Source organism: Vigna unguiculata, chromosome 7 (assembly GCF_004118075.2).
Source record: "Vigna unguiculata cultivar IT97K-499-35 chromosome 7, ASM411807v1, whole genome shotgun sequence".
Classification (NCBI taxonomy): domain Eukaryota; kingdom Viridiplantae; phylum Streptophyta; class Magnoliopsida; order Fabales; family Fabaceae; genus Vigna; species Vigna unguiculata.
In genome coordinates this window covers 5367959-5386105 of record NC_040285.1, presented here as the reverse complement: position 1 = coordinate 5386105, position 18147 = coordinate 5367959, and the positions used below count along the sequence as shown (strand labels likewise).

Genomic DNA, 18147 nt, shown 5'->3' with positions numbered 1-18147 from the left:
ATAAATTATACTTTATTATGATTTAGATTATATTTAGATGAGTTAGATTTATTTTATTATTAAAAAAATGTATATTTTTTAATTTATTTATTTGAATATTGTTTTATAAAATAAATCTAACTCATCTAAATATAATTTTAGATTAATTTTAACATCAAGGTCAATTTGTTAATTTTGATTTTGTTTTTCAATTAAACTTATCACATCAATCAAATCACTCAGGAACATTCACAAACTTTATTTTTTAGATTCATTCACTTTCACCTCCAAATTCCTTAAAAAGAACAATACAAACTTCATCTAATCTAGTCAAATCCATCATTTTCCTCTCTTCAAAATCAATCTTCATAAGTGAACATACCTTAATATTTTACACATGTCATACTCAAGGGTGAAGCAGATAAAACACTTGTTTTAAGCCTAAATAACGACCTCAAGTTTTTCAGTACTAATATTCTTTCTATTAAATTAATTATAAAATTATATTTAAGAAAAAAAGACTCAAAAAAATATTTTATAATACTAATATATCTCTATTAAATTAATTATAAAATTATATTTAAGAAAAAGTCTAAAAAAGTCTTAATATCCGTGTTTTTTTATTAGTATTAAAAAATATTATTTAATAAGTTAAAATCCTTTTTCAATAAATTATAATTTTGTTTAGTAAAAAAATAGTTATTTTCATTCTGTTATAATCAATTTTGATTTTTATCTTCGTGACTTCTCGTGTACTCGTTTCACTCTTTGTCTCTATTGTTTTCTTATATTTTACAATTATTCTTTTAAGGATTGACATATTTTATTCCTTGAATCTCATGGTGTTTGTGTGTACCATTCTTTTTATCCTTTTTTAGTAACGATCTTTCTTTCTATTTGTGTTGATGTTATTTCTATGTTATTTTTAAATTTTGTATTAGAGTTAGAAAAACTTATCTTTTGCCCAATTTTATTTTTCGGTATTTTTTTTATTTATGGGTTTCAAGAGTTTTTCTGTATAGATTTTGATGAAAAACTAAAATTTTGCTTGGATTAAATTGTATAACTATTAACTAGGTTATGGCTTTTCGTGGATAATAAAGATGAAATCTCTAATGAAATAAGCGATGAACACGAATTAGAATCAGAGAACAATGTGAAAGTTAAATAAAAATAATTACGACAATTTAATAGATAAATTTGCATAAGAAAAGATTCAAAATAAATTTTAAATAAAAAGCTTCATTTTTAAGTTTCTTTTAGGTCTCCCAAACCTTTGAAATGACCTTGCATGTGAACACTTACTAGATTTTTAACCATATTACGCAGACTCTACTCAACCAACAATATATCAAGATTTGTGTCTTCATCACCATGCAAGGTTAATTCACTGTAGCTCATAAGAATGATACTCTTTTACACTAAATATCACTGTATGAACCTTTATTGACTCCCATAACTAGGCATATTATTCTATGTGAGTAGGATACTAGTAGAGTTAAAATAATTTTTTTTTACATAATCATCATTCAATACATTTTAAACTAAAAATCAATGCAGTACTTCCTCTTGGAAACCACTACACTCCCATCATCCACACACCAAACAATCATACATATCATATTAAATCCTTAATAAATCAACACATGCATAATTATAAATTCTAAAGCATGATAATTAAACAAATACAACTATTAACACCCAACATTAACCTATCTCACCCATCGAAAGTCATCCAGAAACTTTATAGGACTCAAGTTCTAATTTGTGCCCAGTGAAAACAAATCAGCGTTCAACGCCCTCATATAGCTCCCAACGAAATAGACCTGGTGCTTAATGCCTGAGCCCTAGAGCTCCCCAAAATTTAATTTCACATGGAGCCTAACGTCATGCATTTGACGCCCACCACTAATTGTGGAGTTCCCAACGATGTCTTGTTGAAGGATTATGTTGTTTTTTTTAAGATTGTTGAATATGATGTGAGTTGATTAAGAAAGCTAAGTGAAATCCCCATTGGACATTAAGATAGCAAGCTATCTAGATGTGAAGGTTCCTTTCACAAAGCTCAAGAGAAGAAGATGATAAATTGATTCAAAACAAAAACGAAATGGAAAGCACATAAACCATAGAAAACCAAGAACAATTAAAGGAAGAAGAAAACATAAAATGAAAAGGAAAGAAATTGTAAAAATGTGAGAAGCACGCCACTACAAGGCTAAGCTAGAAACCATGGCAACCTTGAAGATGAGTGGATGTGTGTCGCCACTTGCTATGCAAGATAAGGCTTAAAAGTATTCACTCCCTAGGGAGGAAACTCTTACAAATGGTTGAGACACAAGAGTGTTTTTTACTTCAAAATGTTCGACCCTTTTACATGTCTAGTAGCACCCTTTATATAGAAGAGTTTAGGGGCCTCTATGCAAATAAAAGATACCTAAGAATGTCTCTACAAAAACCTAACCCTAGCTTCTAGAAACTAGGTCAAATAAGGTTACAAAATGAGAGACAAAAGAGTTAACTATGGTGTGTGCAAGGCTAATTTCGTTCTAGCACTAAAGGAGACTAAGAAGGTGTCTCATATGTCTCCAAAAGTGGTCAAAGAGTGCTAAAAACAAAGGAGCCCAGAGGTACATAAGTACACTTGCTTTATACTTTTTACTTTATGTTTTTTGCCTTTTCTCTTTCTTCCACCTATGCTCCATCTCATCTCCACTTCTCCACTAAGGTTGTGCCACATCACCCACCATAACTAATCTTACTTAAACCTACAAAACACATAAATAAAGATTAGCATGATGGCTTAAATCAAGTCAACTCTAGTCAACAAGTCAAACCTAGTCAAAGGTCAACAAATCAACTAATGTTGGTTCAACTAAGTCAACTTAGAAAACTTCAAACATAATAAAAACAATAAACATGGATAAAGGATTAGTGAACTTATTTTCTAAACATGTTTAATCTTCTTAAACATGTGTATCCGTCGTTGATTGGGATCAATCCTTCATCATGTCTATGGGAACCCAGCGCCATAAACCCTTTAAGATCCATGATTTTAGTTCACAATGGTCCCTAGTTGGCATCTGATGCCATAGACCACTGATCTAACTCCACTTTTTAAAGACGCTTAACAATTTTGAAATACCGCTCAACACCATCCTGATGCTCAGATCTTAATAACCATAACCTGTTATCTAATTTGCTTATCTAGACAATTCAATATCTTCCTATAGTTCAAAAATATTATGATTTAATTCAAAATAAACCTTAAATAAAACGAATTGGGCAATCCTGTTATAATCCGTGAGTCCCACTAATATTAATTTTCATTTATTAAGGAGAATAAAAAACATCAATTAAACTCACCGTAACAATATACACATCAAAAATTACAAACAATATACACAAATTCACCTTCAGCTCTTAAACCTTGCATGTAAGACTCGTAACCCTTACATGCAACAGATCTTTCTAAAAAAATAATAAAAGATGAATTCATTCTATTTAAGATTCTAATCAGAGTTATAACACTTTTTGTTAAAACTTTAATAACATACTTCAATTTTTGAACAAAAGAAACATATAGTCATAGATCCAGAGAGAATAACGAGAAAGAATTAAGAAAATATTTTAGAGAGATTTAGTTTATTTAATATTTTATTTAAAATTTCTATAACAATAATTTTTGTAAGCATGGTGACATGAAAGAATTAAGAAAATATTTTCGAAAACTTTAATTTATTTAATATTTTATTTAAAATTTCCATAATTATAATTTTTTTAAGCATTGAAGAAAAGAAAATATTATGTTTTTGATATTAAATTTTTTATAATATCATTTTTTATTTTCTATATTAAAATGTTAATAAATATTAGATAAATATGGGACACAAAATTTAATATCCTATTAAAGAATAAGAATGGTAGACAGATATTTTAATATGGAGATAATATCGAATATAATGAACCTTCTCTATTGTTATCTGTCTTCAACTAAAACATCACAAAAATTTCTCTTTTATAAAAACCCTTTTGAAATGTCGTCATTATTGTGAGAACCTCCTCTGCCACCACTTCACCAAAAACAAAACCCACTCTCTCTCTAATACCCTCTCATTCCTTTACTCTTTCTCTGCCTTCTCTCTACCAAATTCACCCAAAGAATTTCTGCAGTAGGTCTAATCCTCTTCCCTGTTGCAGAATTTAGGGCTGAAGCAAGATCAGAACCACTTCCCCAAGCTGAGTCTTCCTTTCCTACGCGTAAGTCAACTTGTATTTCCCCCCTCATATTCTGATTTTCAAATTCTAAGTAATTCCAGCATTCTGGGTTGTGGTAGAATCTGTTCTCACCATTTGCAATTGTAATTCAGTGCCTTAGGTTGGGAGTTTGAGGTATTCTCTTTGGTTGAAGAGTCAATTCTAGTGGAAATTCCAAAGGTAATGGGAGTTAGCTAACTTTTACTCAAACCATTTAAAATTTGTCTTGATAAGTCTGAATTGCATGCTTAAGTATTGAATTGATGATTGAATTGCGTGATTACTGTGTGTTGTTGAGTTTGTGATGAATCTAGACTCTTGCATGTAAGAACAGGCTTGAAAACTGGTATTTTCGCCTGGACGAGTGGCTCCCGCCTGACCGAAACTATCAGAGAAAATCACCCTTATTCTTGCGCGAAGTCTCGCCTAGGCGAGCTGGAGTCGCTTAAGCGAGAGTTGGTCTTGTCTAAGCGAACCAGCCCTGCCTGCGAGAGTTCGTCCAGGTTTTTAATTTTGCCACTGTTAGAGTCTTGCCTAAGCGAGATTGACTCGCCTGAGCGAGACGGCCTCTCGCCTAGGCTGGATTTTCTAACTTGGGCGAGGGCCACTGCAGTGGATGGCTTGAAGTCCTGTTTTAATGAGTGAAGTGATAAGAAGTATAGTAATTATGTGCAGTTACTCTCCTGTATGCTTGAAATATTGTTATGAATATAGTGAGAATGAAAGATGAGAAGTTGTGTTTGTAATGGAGTTTCAAGGGAAACTCATAAGAGCTTGTTAGTGTGTGTAAGGACATGAGGAATCCGTATTGGATGGCATCCTGAAATTCCAATAATCATTCATACTCATGTAGAGTAGAATGGATTATGTCATGAGGAGTAGCAGGAGGTCCTAGTCTTGGGACTCGATAGAGCCTTAGACGCAAAGGGGACTTACCCTGTGAGAGGTTGGGTGATAGCCCCTTGTGTCCAAACTTTGCAGAGTTAGGGAATCTTCACAGGTGCAAGCCACCAAGAGCTCCAATGTCGCTTACACAATCCAGATATCGAGTCTAGAATTTTATGTATAACTGCAATATGTTTGTGATTAATGTTTGCAATATGAATTGTACGTTTTTCTCTCAAATCTCAGTTTGCTCACCCTTATCATTCATGTCTGTTTTTCCTTGTGTTTTCTCCTTGCTATGATCACCTGCTGTTGGTGTGAGTAGGGCCAAGTCCAGATGATGATGCCCCTCTCTCTAGCAGGAGCTGAGTGATCGCTGAATAGTTCCATGGTAGTTCTCATGGATTAGATACCATGTAGTTTTGAGATGTTTTAGTACCTATGTTCTTCACCAGAAATTCATAGAATATATTTTTGAATGATTGTATCTATATTGTTGCTCTCTTTACTACCTGCTATGCTTAATCATAATATAATATTTTATTTGATAGTGTGAAAAACTATTAAACGGGATGTTATAATTATTCTTTTGCAAAATGTTTTAAATAGCTCTATTTAATCCCCTTCTATATATAATATATCATTTTTCATATTTTCTGAAAAATACACTATACAAATTATCAGATGACTTTTAGATTACACCTATTAGAAGCTTTGGATAAAATATGTTCTGAAAACCATTCAAGACTACTCATTCTAAAACTCACAAATAATAAGATTTATTACTATAACATGATCTTTCCGGAAAAAGTTTTGAGAAGTTCTTTTAGAATAATTCGAAAAATGCAAAAGCAAACTTTTTGAGAATTTTTAATTTTAGAATGCTTTCTAGAATAGTTTGCTTGGAGGTTTGGCGTTATAAGAATTTTGAAAAAAGCTTTTGCCACAAAGGCATCGTACTAAGCCACCATATTATTTTACCTTTTTCATTTGATATCCAACTTTGATTAGGACTTTATAAGAGCCAAGTTTCTTCTTCACCAAACAGCTACGCACCCATTTACCAAATACTAAGATCTTTCAATATGCCACAATGAAGTGAATTACGCCCTTAACAAAATAACCAATTAAACCTTAACTACATGGTAATGGATCCAGAAATGCAATTGTACTCTCAAAATCCAAACAGTAGCGGCACAAATAATAGTAACACATTAAATTCGGAAGGCAAACGTAAAACCTAAACTCCAAGATCTTAATTATTTGTTTCCAAAATCAATTTGGAAAGTATGAACCCATAAAAAAGAAGGCATATTCAGTTCCAGAAGGAAAATATAAGACACAAATAAAAAGTCTTTTAAGAGGAAATCACATCAACCAAACCAATATAATTTCAACATGAATTTCCACTCCAGTGCCCAGGGATGAAGGAGTATACCATCTAATGCATATTTAAGATGCGTCAACCATGGAAAAACTCTGATTTATCGGTACGAGTCGGGGCGCTTTGGCTTGCTTTGAACAACAGCTTCAATCTTCTCCATCACAACAGGAGTCAACAATGGAATGACATCGATTGCTTTCATGTTCTCATGAATCTGAGCAAAAGAAATCACAAAAAAAATAAGATAATATTGCAAAAGCAATGTTCCTTCTTGCAAGTATATCTCAAACTAAGAATGACATCAATTGTTTTCATGCTCTCTTGAATAAGTTGAATAAAAAACAGGAAACAGAAAAAATATGAAAAATGTGCACATACAGGGATGTTTAAGCAATTATTTCATTGCCTAACTATATGTACAATATATTTTTCAATCCTCTTTATTACGAAAAAGTAATTTCTAAAGTTACGAATATACAATATGCATATGGTTAAAGGAGGAATTCTTTTTCTTCTGCTACTACAGGATACATTGGTTTGTTATTTCTTCTTTGCTCAATCAATGCAAACTAAACTGTGCATCCTGAGATTGACCGTGTAATGTAAACCATTCTGTTGTGTGCCTTAATGAAACCATCACATTTCAGATGGTTCTCTGTATGAGCTATACTATACTTCTGAGTAGAAGAAGCTCCATATTTCTACACCAAATGCAGTCATTTAGACATTTTATCCTCCTTTTCCCATTTAATTCAGTCCATAAATCTTGTAATCCTTAAAACAAAAGCTCATAGTTACAATCCAAACTTAAATAAATATCAATAGAACTCGTTAATATTTGTCACCTGTAAGCTCACATGACTAGATCGACTCCACAAAGAGATTAAAATTGAACAAGGTTCCCAAATGCACCTTATATATGATAACCACACCGCATTACACATTACCTTTAATCATGTTTTTCATGCGAGGACACAAGAACAAACACTTACCATTTCATCTCAGAACTCATCAAGAACAAAATTCAATAATAGGCAAAATAATGAAAAGTAATGAAAAAATTACCAATAATACTAGGTCATAGGAATTGACAACTGAACAGCATTTCAACAAATTACAATAAACATTTCAACAATAGATAACTGGCTATCTCATTAAACAGCTAAAAGAACTAACCTGAGACTCCTTTGTAGCACCACAAATAACAGAAGAAACATTAGGATTAGCAGCACACCACGCAATCGCAAGTTGTGCCAGTGGAACACCAAGCTCATCTGCAATTGGCTGTAATCCATCAACCTTCTTAAGCACATCATCAACCAGTGATCTCGATGCCAGATTCTGCGAAAAGAACCACACAAAACATACTTAGACAAAAGCCAAAATAGTCAATATGAATTAAACAAAAAGATCCCAGATCACCGAGATTGTAAGCACAAATAACCATAGTCCTAAACTTTACAAAATCATTTCTTGTCTGAAAAACACTAAAAGCAAATGCCAGACAGAATCAACTAAAATGAAGATTGTTCATGATTTCATCAAATGGAAAAGTACTTTGTAATTTTCCAAAGAAAATCTGCTATCTGGCGGTATAACTCCTTTCTTATATTTCCCGGTGAGCACTCCAGAGGCAAGAGGACTCCATGTAGTGAGGCCTATGCCATAGTTGGTGTACAGAGGAAGATACTCAGACTCAACCTACACCATTATACAGTCAAATCAGGTCAATCAAACCAACAGAACCAAATAAAACAGAGTAATGAAAAAAAAAATACTACAAACTACAATACAATATCTAACAAACTCCTTGAACACATTAATTACCAATAACAAAGTTAAACATATAACAAAAAAAAAAAAACTTTTACTCCATAAACAACAATTTTTTCCTTCTCAACACATGCAATATGAGAGAGGATTCAACGATGCTAAAACGGCAACAGCATCGCAGTTAAATAACTGTGAGCCATTGGATTTTGTAAATGCTTCAGCCTTTACCACTTGTTTTTTGTTAGGTTTGCGAGTGATTTCTTCCCAGATGGTGTTATTATTCCCGTAATCTATCCCACCAATAAGGTAATTTCAACTCTCAACTTTCTCTAATAGATTTTAATTATTATTTTTTTAAAAACAGTTTATGCTAAAACTTTCACTATTTTCCATTTTAAAATGATTATTAACCACTCATAAAACACAAATCGGACTTTAACATATCGAAAAGAAACAGTAGTATTCACTTTTTTCCTTCCCATGTAAGTGCTTATTCAGAGAAGTTGAATCATGCAATAAAATAAGTATAAAAAGAATTAGCAAGTGACTAGGTGGAGAGGAGTGGAGCAAGAACCTTGTGCCTGGCCAAGAGGTTATACTCCGGCTGTTCAACAATAGGCCCGACGAGGTCGAGTCTCTGGGCCACAGCCCAGGCCTCAGTGATCTGCTGGGCCGACCACTCACTGGTGCCCCAGTAGAAAGCCCAGCCGTTGTCAATAACGTGGTTCATGGCCCGCACGGTTTCCTCGATGGGCGTGGAGATGTCGGGGCGGTGGCAGTAGAGAACGTCGACGTAGTCCATGTCGAGGCGCTTGAGCGAGGCCTTGGTGCCCTCCACTATGTGCTTACGCGAGAGGCCCTTGTCGTTGGGGCCCTGACCGCCCCAGAAGATCTTGGTCGAAACGACGACGTCGGAGCGCTTCCACCCGAGCTCCCGGATCGCCTGCCCCATGATCTCCTCGGCGCGGCCGTTGGCGTAGACCTCGGCATTGTCGAAGAAGTTGACGCCGTGGTCGCGGCAGGTCTGGAGCAACGCCTTGGCCTCCTTCACGTCCAACTGGTTCCCGAAGCTCACCCACGCGCCGTACGACAACTGGCTCACCTTCAGTCCCGATCGCCCAAGGTTCCTGTACTGCATCGTGCTGGATTCTCTTCTGCGAGAAAATCTAGAGAGAGAGTGAGAGAGTGAAATCTAGAGAGAGAAAAACACGAGAAAATGGTGCTGCGTACCAACTGTTTGAGATGGGGACGGAACTTGGAAGAAGATAAATGAACGTGGTCATCGATGATACAACTGAACATCTATTACACTTTTTTCTAGAATCATCGTTTTTTGTGGCACAAATGGTTTTCCCAAATTATCCTTTACTTTTAAGAAAATTCCTAAACAAATCCACTCACTTTAATTCATCAGATAGAGTCGAATAGGAAGAATATAACGGAATATTTGGGAGATTGTGTTTTTATATAGAAAATTGAAACACTTAATTGAAAGAATTTAAATTTAATGTTACGTTAAACATTTTAAATTTACTATTATCAGTATTATAGATTTTGAAGTTTGTAATCTCTTTTCCAACATTATTCATTTCTATATAATTGTTAGAAATTATGATAAAATTTTTAATTGAACAAATAAATTGAATGAGAGGTTTAAGTTAATTTTATTGATTTTTTTTCCGATATCACTATTTTAGAAAAAAGTAAAATTATTATCATTTTCATGTTATTTTATCTGATGTAATTGATGCTAAATGCTACTCTTCTCGGGACTCTTCTATTCGAGTGACGCTGGACGACAATAAATGAAATTGGGAGGTGTCCGGATGACTTTAAAAATGTTTTTTAAACTTCATAATGGTTTCTTTAAAATAAAAGGACAATGATACTTTAACCTACTTTTTTTGACTCACTTTTAACCTACCACTTCAATCACCATTAGATCATCACATCACATCACTAAAAAGAATAAAAAAAGATGATCTAATGGTAATTAAAGCAATGGGTTAAAAGTGGGTCAAAAAAAGTGGGTTAAAATATCATTTTCCAAAATAAAAACGCACACACACATACACTGCATAGATCTATACATCAAGGATATCTGTCACCTTCAAAAATACAAATATTTCTACAAGAATCTAGCATATAATTTGTTATCCAAAACTTATATTTACAAGATGATATAAGAAAAATGACCAATATAAGTTCATTATAACATAAGTCACACATCGACATGTGTCACAATGTTTAGAAACTCTTTTGTTTGTTTCTCATCACCATTTTATGTGATTTAAATAATTAGTGAAGTAGAGAGACTGTACTATCACAAAGGTATCAATACTCAATACACAACACAAACAAAAATTCACATATCATTCCATACATGTAAATATAATTTCACATAATTATCATCAATTTAGCAAATATTATTATATAACATAACTCATTAAAATAAAAACAAACATCAATAAAATATAAAACATACATGTTCAATAAATTAGAGAGACAATTTTTTTTTAGAAAAATTGGGAGTAAAACATTTATGGATTTGAATTTGAGGGATGTTTCGGGCCTATTATGCATTCATAAAACTAAAGTATTATCTATTAGAATGAATGATGTCTTAAAGTTTAGAAACAAAAATGTATAACAAGATGATGATTTAAAGTAGACAATGTTACTTCAAGGTAATAAAAAGCAAGCAAGAATGATATAGAAAAGTTTGTAGTTTCTTGTTCAACTTATTAAAAAATAAAAGGTTGAACATCAACAATATAGTGATATGTTAACGCATTTAGATATCCCAGTGTGAAAGTGAAATAATACTTTTATGGATTTTGTTACTGACTTGTCATGTATAATGAAGAAACATAACTCGATTTGGGTAACAGTGGATAAAGTATAAAAGATTGTGCACACTCTACCAATAGAATTGAATGATTTCTAGGCATAAGTTAGTTAAAACTCATGAATGAGATAACCAAATATCATGGTGTACCCCTCCAACATAATATTAGACTGAGATTTCCATTAACTTTTTTTTTCGCAAATACTTCAAGAAACCTTGCAAACCAAAACCCCAACTCATCTCAGCATATCATCCCTTGGTTGATGCACAATCTAAGAGAATTATCCAAATCTTAAAGGAATTGCTTAAAACTTATGCATTGGATCATTTGTGAAGTTGGAATGAAATTTTACCTTTGGTAGAATTCTTCTACAATAACAACCACTAAGAAAGTACATGTATGGACCGTAATGAAACATTATATAGAAGGAAATGTATAACACATTTGTGTTAGTTTCAGGATAGTGAAAGTATATTGATTGAACCAGACTTAATACCACAGACTAATGAGAAAGTTAAAATGATTTAGGAAAGGTTGAAAACATCTATAAGTATACAAAAATATTATACAAATCAAAGAATAAAGTCTTTAGGATCCTTTTTATAAAGAATATGTTTTTCAAGAGCTACATCATTCATAAGGGTGAGAAGAGCAATCAAATCAACATAGCTAATTCCAAAGTTCATAAGATATAGTTACAGAATTTACCAACATTCAGATCATCTTTCATCCATAACTAACAAAATATGTATCTTATTTCAATCATGTCCTAAAGTTTAATTCAATGCTACTAAATAAAAATACATCCTTTGAAGTGGAACTAGTTAGAGTTCTAAATTCTAGAGTAACTACGTAATAAGAATATCAATCTAGTGAGAGAGTTGTGACATACCATATTCGGTGATTCCATTTGACAAATAGAGGAAAGGATATGATAATCATACCCCCAATCTTTTATTAGTAAGATAATTTTCGAGGACAATTTTTTTGTTGTTAGAGATATTTGTAAGACTCGTGCATTACTTTTCACATTCATTCTCCTTCATGAAAAAAATTTGCTCTCACTCTCTCTCTCTCAAACTTTCTCTCCTTTCTCTCCAATTTTCTTCTTTCATAGCAATCTTTTTTAGAATTTGATTACACCTCACATCAGTTGGATATTTTTGTATGATCAAATTTTCAAATAGAATAAGTTTCCATTTGTTTTATATATTATTTCTTCTCTTATATTTTTATGATTTTTTCATCAATCTTGGTGGGTTAGTTAAGAAAAGTAATCCTCTCAACGTGAGTTAGTTGTTTGATAATTTCTTTGAATGCTTAAGCTTAAATGTTATCGAATTTTATTTGATAAATGATATTTTAATGTGTTTTTGGATTAGATACTCTTATGAATATATTGATATGGTGACTAGATTATGCATGTTAATTATAGAGTTTCCTTTAATGAGTTATATATATATATATATATATATATATATATATATATATATATATATATATATATATATATATATATATATATATATATATATATATAATAAATTTTCAAATAAGATCATTTAGCCATCATTATGAAGTTTGACATCTCGACTATGTAGACACCCTAAAACGCATCAATCATTTGTTATCACATGAAAAATTTATTAAAAATTAAAATAAAATAATTTAAAGCATGGGGGATCATGTCAAACTCGTGATAAAATTTATATTTCACGAGGCAGAAAAACTATACCTATTATGAAAAACAAAATCTAAGAAAATACATCGAGGTAAATCATTAAATCACCTATATTGTTCTCTATGAATTAAAGCTAAATTAGCTAACTTATTAGCACAATTATTTCCTTCCATGAAAACTTTGAACTGCATATGCGTACAGAAATGTAAGCACCAATGTCATCTCCCTCTAAAACTCCAACAAACCACTCGTTGATCCTAAAAACCATGACAGACTAAATAATAATCACTTTCCAACCAAAATTTCTAAAAATACCCAAGACAACCTATAGTTGCACGATCAATATTCACCTTAATTCAATTATTAGATCAAACTTGCTACATTACGTCCATAAATGAAACCACCATAGTTTAAATATTGAAAAATTTCAGCACAAAAAAATCAGAGACAATATTACTCATATGTTTCTTATATTTATTCACAACCATACGTACTAACTCCGTAATTTGAAAAGTAGGAGAAGAAAATTCAATTGGATCCTCAAATCTAATATAATTTCTCATTCTATAAATCATCCAAATAATCATAGCAATAACAATCACTTTAATCATTTTAAGCAAAAGGACTACAAGGAGACTTCATAAATTAGACAACAAAATCCAAAATAAAAATTGCAAATTCTGAAAAACTTCCTTTAATCATTTCCATAATTGTATATCAATCAGAACAAATGATAAAAAGATTTAACATTATTACAACACAAAGAATAAATTTATATAACATGTTTTATGATAAATTATAAATTTTATATAATTCTAAACTAGCAAACTTTGAGTTAATATATTAAAATATTGTTTTAAAATATGTCAATAATGATGTTTAGTTTATGCAAATTATAATTTAGACTAATTATTGGAAATGTTAAAAAATTGTATTATCCAAATGCTTTTAAAAAAATTTCTTGAAATTTTAAGATACACTTGAGTAAATATAAATTTACGAATGTTGTTTTGATATGTTTCTATTTAGTATTTAGTATGTATCAGTAATTTAAATAACATGCCATGTGTAGGCTTAAACATCGTGAGTCACATTAGCCAGGTTTATAAAAAATTCAAGAACTAAAATGTGAAATTTTTTATTCAGAGAAAGAAAATACAATAACCTTTAATTGAAGAATTTAACCATATTTAAACCTACAAATATTCATCCTAGATGATGAATATGAGATATTGTCAACATCATGCACGGTAAACCGCTTCAAACAACTGTAAAAGTTTGGCCTCAACTTAAATATTTAATAAATGTACAATTTTCATCGAAAGAATAAAAAAATGTGTTCTGATCTGAACTCACATCGTGGGTTATTACGTTTGAACAATTATTATATTAATTTTTTTTATCCAAATAACAAAAACAAAAAAAAAAAAACGAGGCACGGATCTCATAATACTTGTACTAAAATGGGAAAGAACATTAGATCTCAAATCTTAAATCTAGGGTTTAATATTTCTTGTTTTTTTCCATAATAATTAAGTTAAGAATAGTAAGAGAGACATTTTAATATAAATAATTAGCTTAACCTCGAGGAGAATCGCAGCAATTATAAAAAATTAAAATACTTAATAATTAAATATACCTAATAATTAAATTATTTATAATTAAATTCTCTTTATTTTTTAAATAATTAGTTTTGATAAAGTAATTAAAATGTTTTAAATTTGATTTTTTATTTTAATTAAGAAATTTAATTTCTATTTATTAGTGAATTCAATTTTTATTTTTAAGTCTAATTTAACATAGTTTGAATTTCGGCCTATCTCGGACTATCTCGATCTTTAACATAGTTCGACTTTCAGATTGTGCCGACTTGACTCGAGCTTCGGCCTGTGCCGGTTCGGCTCAACCTTCAACCCGACCCATATTGTCTTGACCTTCGACACAGGTCAACCTTTTGTCCCGAGTCAGCCTAACTGGACCTTCGAAGCCAACTTGACTCAAACTTCGGCTCAAGCCTTGACCTTCGGCTAGGCAAACAAAACTCGACCTTCGGCCAAACTTTGGTCAGGTTTGACTTGGCATAGAGTCATCTTGTCTCGATCTTCGTTAAGGCCTACTCGGCTCAACTTAGGGCATGGGTCGATTCACCTCGACTTTTAGTCTAGACCGAATAGGCTTGACCTTCGCTCTCGACCGACTCGTCTCGACCTTTTTCACAGGCTGGCTCAGCTCAACCTTCGGATCAATCCGGGTTGGGTCGACCTTCGATTATGGTGGCCTAGCTCGGCCTTCAGCTTGGGTCGACCTGACTCGACCTTTAGCTTGACTTAACCTTCTACCCTGGTCGGCTCGACCTTCAGTCTAGACAAACTAGACACGACCTTCGGCCTAGGAAGCCCAACCCACACATCATCCTGAGCCGACCAAGTTCGACCTTAGGCGCATCCCAGCCTGACTTGATCCTCAACCTAGGACTGCTTGGCTTAACCTTCTATTTGGTTCGGCCTGTCTCAACCTTCAATCAGTCTTAACCCGTGCTGCCTTGACATTCGACCCGGGACGACCCGACTAGACCTTTGGCCTGACCTGACCCGACTTGACCTTTGGCCCGGGACAACCGACTTAACCATCGTTCTAGTCCTGCCTAACTCAACTTGCGGCTAGGACCGGACCATCTTGGCCTTCAGTCAAGCCCGACCCAACTTTACCTTTGATGTTAGTCGGCCTAGATCGACCTTCAACCCGGGCCTGCCCAAGTGGACTTTCAACCTAGGGTAGCCAATCAGCCTTCGGCCCGAGGCAAACTGGGTAAACCTTCGGCTTGAGCCGACCTGGCTTAACCTTTGACTCAAGGTAGCACGATTCAATCTTCGGCCCGATCTAACCCGGCTCGACCTACGACCCCAACTGGGTCGTATGGACCTTCGGCCCGTCTCTACCTAACTCGACCTTCGACACAAGTGATTAGTCTCGACCTTTGGCATGGGGTGGCCCGACTTGACCTTTGATCAACCTACCAATTTTGACCTTTGGCTCAACCCATGCCATCTCGACTTGCAACTCGAGTTTTCCTTGGGCCTGGCTTTGCCCGACCCGGCTCAACTCGACCTTCGACCCAAACCGACTCGTCTCAATCTTTTTTCCAGCCCGTATTGACTTACTTGTGGATTTTTTATGTCCTAACCAATGAACAATTTCACAACTTAGACAATTTCAATTTCCTTATTTTTTTAGTGAATTTCAAGTTTTACTATTTTAGTTATTTGAAATACTTTATTAAAATTCCTCGGTTTCAATTTCATTTTAATCTCCTAATCCAAAGATATCACTTTCCTTGAGAGAATTTCAAATTTTGCAAATAAGTGAATTATTCTCCTAAATTGCCTCATCCAAACACACCATAAATATATTTTGAATCTCTTAAAAGAGGGTAAGTTTTGATTTTGGTTTGTAAAAGTTTTGTTTGGTTTTGAACTATTTTTGCTTTTGATTCTAATATTATATGATATTAATTAATCACTTTTTTAAGTCAAATGATATTCCAAATTACGCATATTAGTATTATTTTGGGTGTAGGGTTCGAATGTCTACTCAAACAATTTTCAAATCCTTCAAGTCTCTATCTTGCTATCCATTTGGTGTGGTTGTTCGTCAACCAATCAGAGTGTACTGGTTAAAGGTGCTTCAATGCTAAAGTTAGAGCGTGATTGACCATTTATAGCAATAAATGTTACAATTAATGTGAGACAAAAGTTCCAACAACCACACTTTTGACTTGTATTTATAGTTTTCTTCATGGACCCACGATCCTAATCACAGAGTCCAATCACCCTGTAAACTTGATTACTGACCTATTTATGTTAACTAAATCACTTATTGACTCTCGATTGTGCCGCTCGGCTGGCCACCCAAACGTGATGCATAGAGATGGCAAATAAACTCGTGCCCGTGGGTATCACCCGAACCCGTCCCCGTTTTGACGGGGAATCCCCGCTTTGATTGGGTATGGGTATAGGTATGGGTAATACCCGAAATTTTCAACTGGGGATGGGGATGGGGATGGGGATATATATATACCCGCCCAAATACCCGTCCCCGCTTAAATTACTAAACTATTTATAATTTATTAAATAATCTAAAAAATATATATAAATAAATAATATATTTACACATAAAATATAATATAATATAATATAATATAATATAATATAATATAATATAGTATATATACATATAAATAAAATATACTTTTATATATATATATATATATATATATATATATATTTACACATATACATGTAATATAATATAATATAATATAATATAATATAATATAGATATAATATATATACATAATAATATAATATAATATATATAATATATACGTATAAAACAAATTAATCATTTAACTAGTGAGATCTTTTATAAACAAATTTATAACATTACAAATTTATAAAAATTTAAAAGAAATATATATATATATATATATATATATATATATATATATATATATATATATATATATATATATAAAAGCATAAAATATCTACGCATATACATATAATATATATACATAATAATATAATATATATTATTATATTTATATTATTATATAATATAATATAATATATACTTAAAATAAATATATATCTATAAATATATATATATATATATATAAAAGATATCCACACATATAATATATATACATAGTAATAATAATATAATATATAATATAATATAATATATAAAAATAATTATATATATATATATATATATATATATATATATAAACATAAGATATCCACACATATAATATATATATACATAGTAATATAATATATAATATAATATATATATATATATATATATATATATATATATATATATATATATATATATATATAACATATTTCTCATTCTCTTTGTTTTTTGTTATATAACATATTGGCAATTGCTTCAGTTTTAGATCCAAGGTACAAGATGGACATGTTAGAATATTATTTTTATAAATTGTATGGTAATGATTTTGATCTGAAACTTAGTAGGATTCGTCAAATGTGTTATGATTTGGTTTTGGAATATCAATCAAAAAAGAATGAAACTTCTTCTTATAGAGCTACATAATTGGAGTTGGGAAAGGATGTTGATAATGATGCGAATGAATTTTTAGAGTTTATGGCAAAAAAGAAAAAATCTAGAACTACAGTTATGAAAACAGAGTTGGATTATTACTTGGAAGAAGATAATTTGCCGGTTACACAAGAATTTGATATCCTATCATGGTGGAAAACAAATGGGTTAAAGTTTCCAACCCTTCAAGCAATTACAAGGGATGTTTTAGC

At 32.0% G+C, this 18147-nt stretch overlaps 1 protein-coding gene and 1 long non-coding RNA gene across 3 annotated transcripts; one reads left to right on the top strand and one right to left on the bottom strand.

Moving 5' to 3' along the window:
• The first annotated feature begins 4066 nt into the window (after positions 1–4066).
• LOC114190122 lies at positions 4067–5539 on the top strand. Its single transcript, XR_003605769.1, has 3 exons — positions 4067–4236; positions 4347–4413; positions 5444–5539. It is a non-coding gene; the product is annotated as an uncharacterized LOC114190122 (long non-coding RNA).
• A 718-nt stretch (positions 5540–6257) lies between these two features.
• Positions 6258–9687, bottom strand: LOC114192127 (probable voltage-gated potassium channel subunit beta). Of its 2 annotated transcripts, none has more exons than XM_028081732.1 (5): positions 9506–9687; positions 8850–9441; positions 8060–8203; positions 7679–7843; positions 6258–6716 (listed from the first exon to the last, which is right to left on the bottom strand). In XM_028081732.1, the coding sequence occupies exons 2-5, from the start codon at positions 9411–9413 to the stop codon at positions 6603–6605; spliced, it is 987 nt and encodes a 328-aa protein (XP_027937533.1). In that variant the 5' UTR covers positions 9414–9441; positions 9506–9687; the 3' UTR covers positions 6258–6602. The 2 variants fall into 2 exon arrangements, with proteins under 2 accessions (XP_027937533.1, XP_027937534.1); XM_028081733.1 differs by having other exon boundaries at positions 8850–9429; positions 9506–9621.
• Between the last annotated feature and the right edge of the window lie 8460 nt (positions 9688–18147).

Bases quoted from the DNA above. Each gene is read 5' to 3' on its own strand.
- LOC114192127 (XM_028081732.1), bottom strand. From the start codon at position 9,413: ATGCAGTACAGGAACCTTGGGCGATCGGGACTGAAGGTGAGCCAGTTG. The intron at 8,204-8,849 runs GTTCTTGCTCCA...ATAATGGTGTAG, and splicing joins ACCTCTTGGCCAGGCACAAG to GTTGAGTCTGAGTATCTTCC. The intron at 7,844-8,059 runs GTACTTTTCCAT...TTCTTTTCGCAG, and splicing joins TTTCTTTGGAAAATTACAAA to AATCTGGCATCGAGATCACT.